This window comes from Pagrus major, chromosome 14, assembly GCF_040436345.1.
Source record: "Pagrus major chromosome 14, Pma_NU_1.0".
Taxonomy (NCBI): Eukaryota; Metazoa; Chordata; class Actinopteri; order Spariformes; family Sparidae; genus Pagrus; species Pagrus major.
The window spans coordinates 3,625,941-3,638,999 of NC_133228.1; the positions used below are offsets into that span (position 1 = coordinate 3,625,941).

Genomic DNA, 13,059 nt, shown 5'->3' on the forward strand with positions numbered 1-13,059 from the left:
AATGTTTAAGTCTTTAAATTACGTTTTAAAAATTCATACTAGTGAAAAGACACAAAAACTATAGATTAGGGAGAACCCTGCAAACATGAACATGGTCCAACTTCTCTAATGTCCATCTGTTAGTTTGAGAGGAGGTTGCATCAACCACAGCTGAAGAGCACAGAGGCCTTTCAGCTGAAAGTGGAGACCACCCTAAACTATTCATTGTGGATGTCATCACATCTTGGAGGGTTATGCCTACGTTGAACTTTGACCTTCTGTACTCGTACGTAGTTTTATAGTACAGTCATACACTTACATTTGTGTTACTTTCAAAAAACAGCACGTTAAACTTATGTTATATTTTCTCATTGTCTCATCGTCATCCTCATACCTAAACGACTGAATTAGTCGATTGCCATTTACTCCCAAAACATCATATATCACCGTTCCTAAAAAGGCATGACAGTGTACAGCGGCATGCATACCACACCTTTGTTTTATGCTCGCAGTTTGGTTGGATTCAGGCACTAAAAGTTCTTGGTAAGGTTTCGGCAAACATTGTGGTTTGGGTTAAAATAAATATGTTACTTATGTGAGTTCAGTTATGAATGTTCCTACATTTATGTAACATACATGATGTAACTTTAGTAAGTTAAAATAGCTCACTGTTGACTTGGCTTTCACACGGGATAAAGACAGCAGCCTCCTGGGTGAAGGTCCTATGCTTGTTTGACCTAACAATCCATCCCAGACCTCCTCCCTTAGCACACTTGTCACTCTTTATACACCTTCACCTGGTATTCTCTTTTGTTGCCATAAGAATTACCAGGCCTCAAGAGAATGCTGTCTAACGAGAAACGTAAATATATGTCGTAAGAAGCTGCTTTCACAGTTCACCTAAATGGTCATTTTTCTGATGAGGATGGGCTGATCTCTTTATGTTGCTGTCGTGCTAGACTCTATGTCACATTTTATCAATGAAATCGATAGCCGATAACAAAGGCCAAAACATCCCTCAGTCTGCTGCGGCTCTTCAGTCTGAGCTCCTGCAACCCCCTTTTTGCTACCTAATGTATCCCTGAATGACTGTATCTGCTTACTCGGTGGTCTGACACCTCACTTGAATGTGCTAATAAATGTCTTCAGTGTTACATTTGCAATGTAAATCACAGTATCCAGCAGAGAGCTTATATCACACAGAGGTCAAGGGCTAAAGAGCCTCTGAAATGAGTCATAGTCGGCCTATCAAAGCAGTGGTTGTCGTACTGGAGAGTCTTGTTTAATCTTCTTTAGCCTCATTTAACCCCATTACACTCTGCGCGCTTCACATTGCCCTGGCCACAATATAAAAAATGTGGAGATTCAGTAAGTGCTGGGAAGAGAGCTGGAAATACTTTTCCATTTTTGAAATCCGCTCACTCTGCTGCATTTTACTGGTTGACACTATGATAATTGGCATCCTGGCTTGTGTATGTGCCAGCCTCCACAGTGCCAGCCAGAGGTATTACGTTTCATCCCTGGGTAGTCTGTGGTGAAGATTAAAAATCGACTGAGGTCAACCGGGTAATTGGGCAAATGTGGTTGTAACGGAAAGAGGATTCTGACTAATGTCATATAATGAGGCCTCTATACTCTCTGCCCTGCGTTCCACTAGGAATTGACAAATTAGTTTAGGTCATCAAAGTCAGATTAGTATGTGACTGCTTGATTTATGCAACATTTATTAACATGAATCTCTTGAAAACTTGGTTGGCAGATTAAAAAAAGTTTAACTGCTTTATGCTTGCAGTTGTCATCCTCTGAGTGTCTAATTTAAATTCTATATGAATTATTCAATGAGATAGAGAATTTGTCTCCATGGAGATTTTGTTATTTGATTGGTCATATCTAATATCAAATTTGGTTTGTATAATGATGGGTCAAAGCACCAGATAACTGTTATTTCTAAAAAGAAAATTCCTATATCATTTTTCATGATTTATTTTGATCTTTTTAAAATGTTTACCATGTCCATCAAATCTCTGCTAAAAATCAGAAAGGTGGAGTTTTTGAAATTTGCAATGGTACTAGAGGAAGAAGCTAACCACAACAAAAAGACATGTCAACCATGTGCTACAACCCTAACCCTAAGCGGACAGGTTGCTAATTCAAATTTGTTACAGGCTGGCTACATCGTACATGCAGACCATTCACAAAGCAACTGCTGCTACACTCCACTTTCTCTGTCCAGGGAATCAATATGTGGAATTCCTTACCTGAAGAACTCAAACTAGATCCTGACTGGGATCATTTTTAACTCAAACTAACGCCTTTGAAAGGGGATCAGTGATGTGGTCATCAGGGATCTGGTGCATCTTGTCTTACATCTTGTGTCCGTATTGTCTCCAGTGTATTTGTTCTTGAGTTTTATATATTTTATAGGCCCATGTACAGTAGGGGGGGCATTGCAAATTAGGTAAGGCTGTAAGTGCTGTGATGTGTGGCATCTGTTTATGCTACATAGTTGTCCCTATACAAATAAACATTAAATGAATAAATATTTCAGAGCAGTGTGTGCCACTGACATCAGCTCTACAACAGTGAAAATAGGCCAGTTATATTTTAAGTTAATATTTGTTACACAAGGTGTGTGTTGCGCTTTTATACAAGTGTCAGCATTATATAGTAAGATAATAAAGTTTCATATCAGCCAATATCGATAATTATTGATCATTTTTAACGAAGAGACCAGGCAAAAAAGTTAAGTTAACACAACAATGAAAAACGCAAACAAAGTCACACAAATAAGTCAAACTGGTGAGCTAACCTGCTCTTTGTTATGCAGTTTCCTCTTCGACAGCGCTCATTTTCTCACTCTGGTGTTAATGGGGTTGTGCTTGTGTTTTGCTCACAGTTGGTCTGTAAAACACTCTGCAGCAGATTGTGAGTCGTAGTTGCCCAGGTGGTCGCGCTAACCACTTTGGCTGTTGCAGCTCCAGTGTCTATGGGCTCGTAGGTAGAGCAAACAGGCCGGGTGGCGGCTGTTTTTTATCTGAATGTACCCTAACGATCCCGGACAAACTCTGGCAGCGAAGAGTGGCTCCAGAGGATGAGTGACACCGAGAGGAGCAGCAGAAGACTGAGACAGAGGCCGGTGTGTTTGCCAGCGTGGCTGTGGCTTGTAAGGCGGAGCACAGCTGGTCTTGTGAGAACTGCAGTCCATAGTAACGCCTGTTGACACGCTCTTCTGTTGTTGTCAGTCACATGGAGATGGTGCAATTGAACTACACAGCTGATAAATGATTGGCTGTGTCACTTGTAGCACGCTCCATTATCAAGGGATATGAAATTCTGTCTACACGCCAGAGTGTAGTGGGCCATAGTCAGGCGCTATGTGCTATCAGGTTGGTTTGCATAGTATCGTTTGTTAACTTCCACCATCTAGTAGCGGCAATATGAGATGAATTTAATTTATTCAGTTTATTTCTCACAGATTAATGCATGGATCTTGATGAAAAATATCAGGCTTATTTAGGTGGCTGGTATCTATGAGTGAATACAATTTGATGTGTATCCTAAATCTGGATGTAGCAGATCAAACATAGGTTATCTAGTTATACTTGTACTTAGTTTGCTGAATGACTAAGCCAAACCTGCAGTACCATGCCAGATTTGGTGCAAATCCAGTAATAGGTGGTTGTAAGAAAATTGTTGCTATTAGTATTCCAGAATTTCATTGTTTAAACATCATTAAATTTGGTTTGCCCGTCTTGTTTGCCCTCCAGTACTGATATACCCAATTGGTGGGTGACAATTAAACACTCTCTAAATGATACAAACATACACAATCTGTTGCAGATTTTACTTTCCAAATTGAATTATAATCCGACATAAGGTCATGCTGTACTCTACACCACTGTCACCACATTTGACAGATCCAGTCAACAGGCTCAGACACAGTGCAGATGCTGGAAGGATGGCATACACTGCTCAACAATACAAACCAACATTTAGGCTTTTGGCTACATTGCACTGCTTCAGCTTCAGTGCACCTTTGGTTGTGAGTTGCACCAGGTGCTTGGACCCAGTATACCTGCTTGCATATCTAGTTGAAATGTTTTTTCTGTCGCCTATTTAAAGCGTAGAACGGAGACTAATAAACAGTGTTGCAGTCTGCAATCTTTGGTAAATTATTCAAAATGTGTCTGTGGGCTCAGAAGATTTAGATGTGTTTTCCTTTGGTAACAGCTGAAACCATGTGCTCAGCTGTGACCATGACCATTCAGCATGTGAAATGTCGACTCCTTCTCTAACCTAGTTTTTCCTTATCTTCCAGTGCCATGAATCAGCCTGGACAACAGCTGCTACCCACATAGAGGTCACTTCACCTCTCTTTCCATTTGCTTTGGTCCAGAGGATGCTGGGAATGTGTCGCGGGCGCAGGAAGTTCCTGGCGGCCTCCCTCGCCCTGCTCTTCATCCCAGCACTCACCTGGCTTTACCTATCAGTCGGGAGCTTTCAAGGTAAGAACACTTCTCTAACATGCAATGAAAGCACATCTACACATCAGGTCTGGTGCTTTGTAATATAATAAGCTACAGAAATGATCTGGCTTTCACTTACTAAATCATTTTTTTTTTTTAAAGTGGGTCTGTTGCTGAAACTCACCTGTGTTGGTGGGAACCAGGTGACCTCATAACCATGTTGAAGTGTTAGTGTCGGATGGGGACCATTTTGACCAGGGACAAGACGTCATGACAGTGTTAGATCAATGTTTGCAAGGTTAATATTGCAGCATGGTGCATATCCCTGTCTCCAACACAACAAGTGTTGGATCCTTTTTACAAAACCCTACACAAAAGCACAGACCGTGTGCCAGGTGTGTGCATGCTTGTATAGCAATTGGAGCTGACCAGTGGGGTGATAGGTTTCTTTGCCCGGGGCATCTCCCAAGTGGTTTGTTCCTTTCAAAAAGTATCTATGATGCCACAGTGACTTGCTGATGGAAGAATGTTTGTCTCTATAGGCACAGCCGTGTTGATCTTGATCCAAGCCCAGCTTCAATGATCGCTTTGTTCAAAAGATGTTGGTTTAACCATGCTGATGCAGGATGTCACTTTGACAGATTTAGGGTTGAGCTGGCATTTATGTGAACCTGGCGTACTTGTATTACGGTGTCGGTTATCTCTGTACGTCATTCTGTTTGCCTTGCTCACCTCGTTGCCCGTCAACACTAAAAGTAAATAAAAAAACATTCAGGCTGCATCCAAATGTCTGAACTTCACCACTCTCACACACAGACTTTGTCGGTGCATTCCTGGGGAGTTTGCCGGTTCTGAGAGCCTGTATATCCGCAGCTTATATTAGCCATGCAGTCTTGTGCCCTTACAGACCTGACTGTGATGACAGTAAACCCAACACAGTACGTACAGCTGAAGCCCATGAGGGCTCAGTCTGCAAGTCCGGAGGGTGGACATTTGGATTCAGCCTTACTTAACTGTTGACATTTGGAGACAGATCTTCAAATGGTGTTAAGTGTCTAGACATCTGGGCTGGGTGGACATTTTGAGATTTTCAGGCTCAGGGTCGAATTTGGGTGTACACCATCACTAAACTGCAAATAAGTCAGCTGGGTCAAATTTAATGGAAAAGGGACCCACATGAGACCCAATCATGGACTTCTTACTCCTCTCTCATATGTCCCTGTCATAAAAATACACCTATGATTAGGTTTATTTTAAGTTTAATTTAATCCATATAAGAAATAATATGTAGATCAAACTCTAAAATTAAAAGTTTAAGACCACAAGAATAAATAAATAATGATGATAATTTTAGGCTGTTGGAATTGCAAAATGCAACATAAGCTGAGAGGCTGCTGTGTTAGAAAGAAGCTCTTGATCCAGACGCAGCATCTTCAAGCTCGCCTGAAGTTTGCTGCTGATCACATGGACAAAGAAAAAACCTTCTGGAGGAAAACTCTGAAACAAAAACTGAGTTGTTTGGCCACAATGAGCAGCAATATGTTTGGAGGAGAGAAGGTCACATCTAGGGCTGGGTATATAGCCTGTTTCTATTTGTTACCTTTTTATTATATTGTTTATTTTTTACTATTATTATTGTTTATTGTAATATTCCTGTCCTTTGGCTGCTGTGACACAGAAATGTCCCTGTTTGCGGGACAAATAAAGGAATTCTGATCCTGATTCTGATTTTCAGATGACCTATGATAAATACATTACTGAACCAAACTACAGTCTCAGAAAGTGTGAGGAAACACATTTCCTGTCGACAAAGTCACCCTTCCCTCCTCTTTTCTTCTGGAGGTGGTTTATTAATGAATTATTGAGGCCTGTCCAAAGTTGATTACTTCTTCCAGACAATAAAGTCCAGGAGTTCTTGGAGCAGTTTTAATGACTTTGACTTACAGGATTGAAATGCTGCAGTTGTGCCATTATTAATTATGATTAAATTGACAATTTTGACTTGGGGTCACAGTCACTGGAGACTGTGTGTGTGAATACGCTCCCATAATGCAATAGTCACCAAGGTCTGCAAAGTAATTATTAGATTTGGCAGTAAATTCCTGGCTGTGGGGAGTAGTTCCTGGGAGTGTGATAAGTTGTGAAAGGACCTGGCTGCAGGGAGCATCAGTAGGTGAGGCCTGAATGTGTGAGACAGGAACAATGTGCTTCCCCGAGCACACACACTCCCTTTCACACACCACACACACTCTCTCTCTCTCTCGCTCGCTCGCTCTCTGTCTGACCTCTTTTCGTTGCTCTGTCTCCATCTTGACTGTTGTTTTTTCCTCTTTCTCTTCTCTGCTGTGTTTATCTGTCTGACACAGAGAGAAAGATGGTGAGTCTCTGGGGTCTTCAGTGCTTGTCTGGATGACTTTCCACATAGAGCAGCTCTGCTGAGAGAATGAGGTCTTCTCAATAGAAAAATACACTGTAGGGCTGAATGTACATGGCATCCTTACCACATACTTTTGTATACTTTGGTCTGGGGCTGTTTTCCATGGATTGGGCTAGGGCTGGGTTTATAACCTGAATACTTTATTGGTACCAACTAGGGTTGGGCGATATGGCCTAAAATAATATTGCGACAGGCTATATCACAAAAACACAATATACAGTATATATGGATATTTTAATTCTCCCCTTAAGCACTTCATAAATGCTTGGACTGGGTGACACAATTAAATGTGATATTTTTGACCATATACCTCGATATTGATATTGCAACAATATTGTAGGGGTAACTATTGATACTTTAACAAAATATTAACACAGAGACTGTGTCTAATCTTGGTCAGTTTAGAAAATGCCATCACTCCACTGTAATGCAGCCTTTAAAGGAATATCAGGAATATCCCAATATAATATCCATCAATAGCGAGAGCACTCAGCAGCCAAAAGTTTCATATTCTGCCATTAAACTGTGGTGCACACCAAATATCCATAGAGAGACGACACAACTATACAGAATATTCAGTGTTGCTGATGAAGTGACTGTGAGTCAGAAAGGCTCCAGGATCATAGGTCTAACTGAATTTATGAATCTTTATCCATGAATCTTTGTTTGGAAATCACAAAAAACACTTAAAAATATTCAGGAGCAAAGCTGGTTTTCAGCCTCAGTGTGTACTGTGAAAAAAGTCAAGCAGTGCAGAATAAGAGTGAGAAAGCTGAATGAATACATGGGGAGGCAAGCTGCACAAACCTGAAAGGGACTGAATAGTGGGGCGTATAGAGCATCTTTCTCTTACCTCAACCAAGTAATCTTGTAGTAGTAGTAGTTACCTTAATCCAACATCAACCGAAGAGAGCACGCAGACTCTAAAACTAGTAGCTCAAAAACTACTCATTTTATTCAGTATGAAACTTCATTCCTGACTAATGAATGACTTTTGCTGAACAGAGAAGCTCAAATCATCAAGAATTTCTCAGACAGCATTTTACAAAGATTATAACGTTGATATATATAACTCCAAACTCAACAACTCTTTCAAGACTCTCAGCTAGACTTTTTTCTTTCTTTTTCTTCTTTTAAGGGAGTCTGGGGATGTGTTTGTCATGTTTAGTGTCAATAAAATATTTCTTCTCTCATAAATTGAGTGTAAATGGTGAAATCAGTGTAAACAGTGTGTTCAAACAGCTGCAGACAAGCTGGTACAGCCATGCTGCCACAAACTGACACTTTAAACAAGGAAACACACAACTTCATGTTTTGATTTGATGCTGAATTTACAAGAAGGCTCCAATGATTTAGCAGATTTCTCCTCAGTCAGCAAATCTCAAAATCTCACCATTTGTTAATGGAGTCTGGTGATAGTGTGGTAACTGGTTCAGTGGTTGGATCAGTTCAAACAAACAGTGTGTTCACAAACAGCTGCTGCTGACATCGGCAGGTTAACAGAGACCAAACACTTCGTTTTACATTAAATTACAGTGAAGCACATGGAGAGCAGACAGTGTGTAATCCATTCTGCCTGTTGCTGTGGCCTCTTCTTCTTCATCAGTTGAGTAGGTGGTCCTTCACTGTGTCCCAGGACATATGTGTGTTCACATTAGAGGTGTGGAAATTTCTCGATAATAAGATGCATCGCGATGCGGACGTGGAAGATTCTGCATCGATGTTGGTTGTTGATTGTCCGGCCTCAGTTTGACAATAAAGTTACGTTGCTCCCATGCTTTGAATTGTGGGCGGACATTAGGCTAACGTTACTTATGTAGGAGGTATGTTGGAAGGAGGCAGAGATCATCTGAGAGTGATAGAAAAAACTCACCTAGTACTTTTTAAAATGGACATCTCAGGGCACGTCAGATTTTATGAACTTGCTGGGAAGCATGAACTGGACGAGACCCACACTAAGCGTGACTTCTGCCTCACAACAATTACTAATCACGTTAGCCATTTTCACCTGAAGCTAATGTCTGCAGCCATAATTAATAACTGTTACAGCAAGCCCAGCTAATCAGCCAAGATCTGAGGAGGCGCTGTCAACTTCTGTCCAACTCTGAGAGAGGTGTGTGCAGCAGAGTCAAGAGATGTTTTATCTTAAAGCTGCCATGTGAAAACAATATTATTGTAGATTACAACAAACAGGTAAGGCACTGCAGGTGGATGCATGTTTTGTTTTTGTAATGATTATGTACTGAGGTACAGGTATTGAGAAGATGCAGCTTTTATTTTGTAGACTGATGTAGTCTGATTATTGGAAGGATTTTCAGAATAAAAGGGGAATTAAATGATGAAAAAGTAGCCATGTGCAGTAATATAGATCATTGAGGAAGCTGTACACTGAGATGCATCGAGACTCGTTTTGCATTTGAATTATTAATGGATTAATCATAATTGAATCAAATTGTGAGGCCAGTGAGGATTCACACCTCTAGTACACACTGCTAAAAGGTGTTGTCCACCTGTGATCGGATCACTCAGGACAGATGCTGATACCAAGTGTGAGCAGGGCTCATAACAACATCAAACCTCCTGTTTACATCCCCCAAGTCATCAGAGCGTGGTGGGGTACTGACTTATGGTAGAGTTTGACCCTACTGCACACTGTTGGTTCCCAATTAGAAGAGCACAACATTATCAGTATGTAAAAATTAGAACAGCTTTAGTCTCATTAGCACAAAAAGCCAGCATGATGTCTACTCACTACAGTGATTACCTCGAACCTCTCCTCCGCTGAGGACATCATGGGTGAAATGTGAACTATTCGGTCTGCCACCAGCTATGTTGTACAGCTCTTATTGGCCAATCACTGTTCGAGTGCATCTTGCCCCTTACCAAAGCTGAAAGTGGTATGAACTGATTTGTGACAGTGAACAGAACATTTGATACAAAACCCACTGTTAGTGTTTATGAATTCAGAATACAGACTGAGCAGGTTATTCAATGTGCCTTCTTCCCTTAGGCTGTTAGATCTCAAAAAAACATAAGGTGCTTAATGCTTTACACTGAGACGCATGCCAAAATAATTTTTTCATCTTCTCCCTCAACTTTCATAAATATATAAGATCTGTTGTGAAAGCCAGTTTTCCTCAGCTCAGGGCTAAAACCAATGTTAAGCCTAGCCTCATGTTCTCAAATGAGAAAAGGTTATCGACGCTTCCATCTCATCCTGTCTGCATTATGGTTCGACTTGGCTCAGTCAGTTGATTTTCTACTTGGTGTAAATTCTCTCAGAACATGGCCAGATACTGATGTTGCCGACTTTTAAATGGCTTTCGTTAGGTAAGACTGAACAAATGTGCAAATGTTCAAATTTTAATACTGAGTGGTCTGTAGACATTCCCGTGCCTCTTAATGACCACTGCGGGGCAGACAGTGAACAAGGAATACATTAGTGACTGAATAATTAGATGAATGAAAAACTGAGTTTTAGCTTGAATTACTCTTGTGCAAGTTAGAAAACAAATCACAGTTGGCCCCAGAGGACCATATTAGCGAATCCCATATTTCATTCAAATTGGCAGTAATTGGGTCTGAAAATGCAGGATTTCTTAAAAATTTCTTAATGAAATTAAGCAACTGTGATTTTTCCCAAAGCCCAGTATGCAAATGCCGTCTCTTCCCCATTAATTAGATCCCCTGTTCGTTACTTCATTACTCTGACCTTCCTGCCGAATTCCCTTTAAGCCTGCTTTCGTAATGGACAACAGTCTTTCATATTCAAAACAAAAGAGAAACCTGCTCCGGGGAACCCATTTATGAAGAACATTCTTCTCATAGCTGAGAAGTGGAAATTAATGTTCCCTTGTCCTCAGGATGACTTAGGCCATATACAGACCACACACAGTTGTCTGGACTACACAGAACTACATCCTGGAACAATCAAACAAATGATGTCTGAGATGTTTGTATTGTTCCTGGAGCCACTTACTTGGCTCATTTACGCAGCAGTCTTCCCTGAAAGGCCCTGTAGGGAAAAGGCACAGCAACAAAGAAGCTTTGCTGCCCCAGAGTAACCTTCATTACCCATGTCAACAAGCCAAGACTCTCCACACATGCTGTAATCTGATGTCTGCCTCTGGTTATTTCATGGCTTTGCTTTTTTGTTTGCGAACAGTTACAGATTTTTTGTGTGTTTCTGTGTGTAGTGATTCAGCAGCAGTTGGTGGTGTCCATGTCGACATTCCGCCTCGCCGTCTGTGCGAAAGTTACAGAGGCTAAATGGTGACAGTTTCGTTCCACCTCTGATCCACCAGTGGAGGTAGTAACAGAGCCGCAACAGAGGAGAGACAGCGTCTGTGTGTAAGGGTTAGCTGGCAGCGTGGGACAGGAGTGTGACGGTCTGATGGTGTTCAGTCTTGACAGCTAAACAGATCCTTCACTCATCAAAAAAAAAGAGAAATGTCCGACACTTGTCAACCGACAAAGCAACATTACAGGACCAAACAAACGTAATGTGGTAGCAGGTAGGGTCTTCAGCGTCTTATATGAGGAAAAAAATACCGCATCCATACGTGGGAAAGTGTCTGTCATCCTGTCTGTCCTACTGGCTCTTTGTCACATTTTCTGCCTGAAAAACAGCGTCTGTTTTTTTCAGTGTGAACAAACAAAGGCGGTGTAAAGGCGAGCCTTTGTTGCGGCGATAATGCAGAATCTCTGTGTGAAAAGGGCTTCTGACTCTGGGATGGTGGGGTCAGTGTTGTCAATCACAACTGTTGGCAAAGACTTCAACATAAGCCTGGAATTAGTTACTTGGTTATGATAAGAACTCTAGAGTAGGATTAAAAATATAAGGAAAATGGATATGTTCAGTGATGTTTCATAATGCCACATGAAGACTATTTTTTATAGACGGTAACAGCAGTACTTTACCACGACTTTAAGTTTTCTTGTTACTATTTCAGTCACTTTCTAATTCCATCAGACCTCGTACTTGTCCCAGTTCTCTCATAATTTAATCACCATCTTTGAAGGTGTAGCGCACCCCACAACACTGTAATTTGAGTCATACACAACGTGACAGTTTCAGGTCTCTGAGCCTGTTGATGCAGGGCTAAATCAAGTTACAGAAAAGACATACAGCTCTCTGCCTCACCATGAGGCTTCTTTTCATTTAGTGGGAGATAGAGGTGGGTGATCTGGTCCAAAAGAATTTTATCACTCATTATATTGAATTGCATTCTCAATTCAAGATCTACGTTGCCATCTTTTTCAAAAAGTCATATTTGAAATAGCCTATGAGATCCATTTGCACCATTAAAACAATAGTTCTTTTTTGGTACAAGCTCCTCATCTGCCATGCTGTAGGCTGCAACTCATGTTGCATTATTTACAATACGTCACCCAAGAAAGAGTCATAAGTAGTAATTTGTAGGGATGGCTCAATACCACTTCTTCATGTTGATACAGATAAGACAACACTTAGTATCTGCCAACACCGATATCAATCCAATACAGCCTTTCCCCTTCTCTTAAACAGAGCTATTGATAATACATCTGTATGGAAGAATTATTCTTAACCTAGCCATTTAAAACATACCTAAACTGTAGAGCGAATATTCTACTTCTCTAAAGGAAGAAATACATAGACAACATCATGGATCATTTTTGCAGTAGTGCTGCTTCTTGTTATTTCAACTTCTTTACACACAGAACTTTTAGCAGCATTTTTCAAACATTCAAAATTAATTTCAAAGTGCAACTTTGAAATTAATTTTGAATGTTTGAAAAACTGTAATTTTGAGTATTTATGATAAAGGTTTTATAATCCCAGTGTAAAATAAGGGATATAACTCAACACTCAGTGTAGCCTATACCTAAGAGTAGAAACAGTGCAAGAAGTCACATGTAACCTTCTGGATTTAACTGTACGTAAAACACCTGTATAAAAGTAAACATTAGAATGAATACAACTCCAGTATAAAAAGATAATTGCAATGTGAACATAAAATATTTGGTTCAAGTTTTCCCCAAACATAGTAGTAGCAGCATCCCCTGTAAAAACTATCACAAAATCCACCGTCTCATTTTTTTCCCTGGTCTGTGGTATTCCTCGACATATCTTCCGACATCCTGACCTCTGCCATTAAAGCATCCTTTGCATGTCTTGAGAATTCAGCATCTGTGAAA

General features: G+C 40.5%; 1 protein-coding gene across 1 annotated transcript in view; it reads left to right on the plus strand.

Moving 5' to 3' along the window:
• The window catches only part of large1 (LARGE xylosyl- and glucuronyltransferase 1), a 122,767-nt gene that overhangs the window by 28,257 nt on the left and 81,451 nt on the right, over nucleotides 1-13,059 (plus strand). The window contains exon 2 of the mRNA XM_073480937.1: nucleotides 4,298-4,484. Within this exon, the coding sequence (XP_073337038.1) occupies nucleotides 4,379-4,484 (106 nt within the window). The 5' untranslated portion in view covers nucleotides 4,298-4,378. The remainder of the gene's footprint in view (nucleotides 1-4,297; nucleotides 4,485-13,059) is intronic.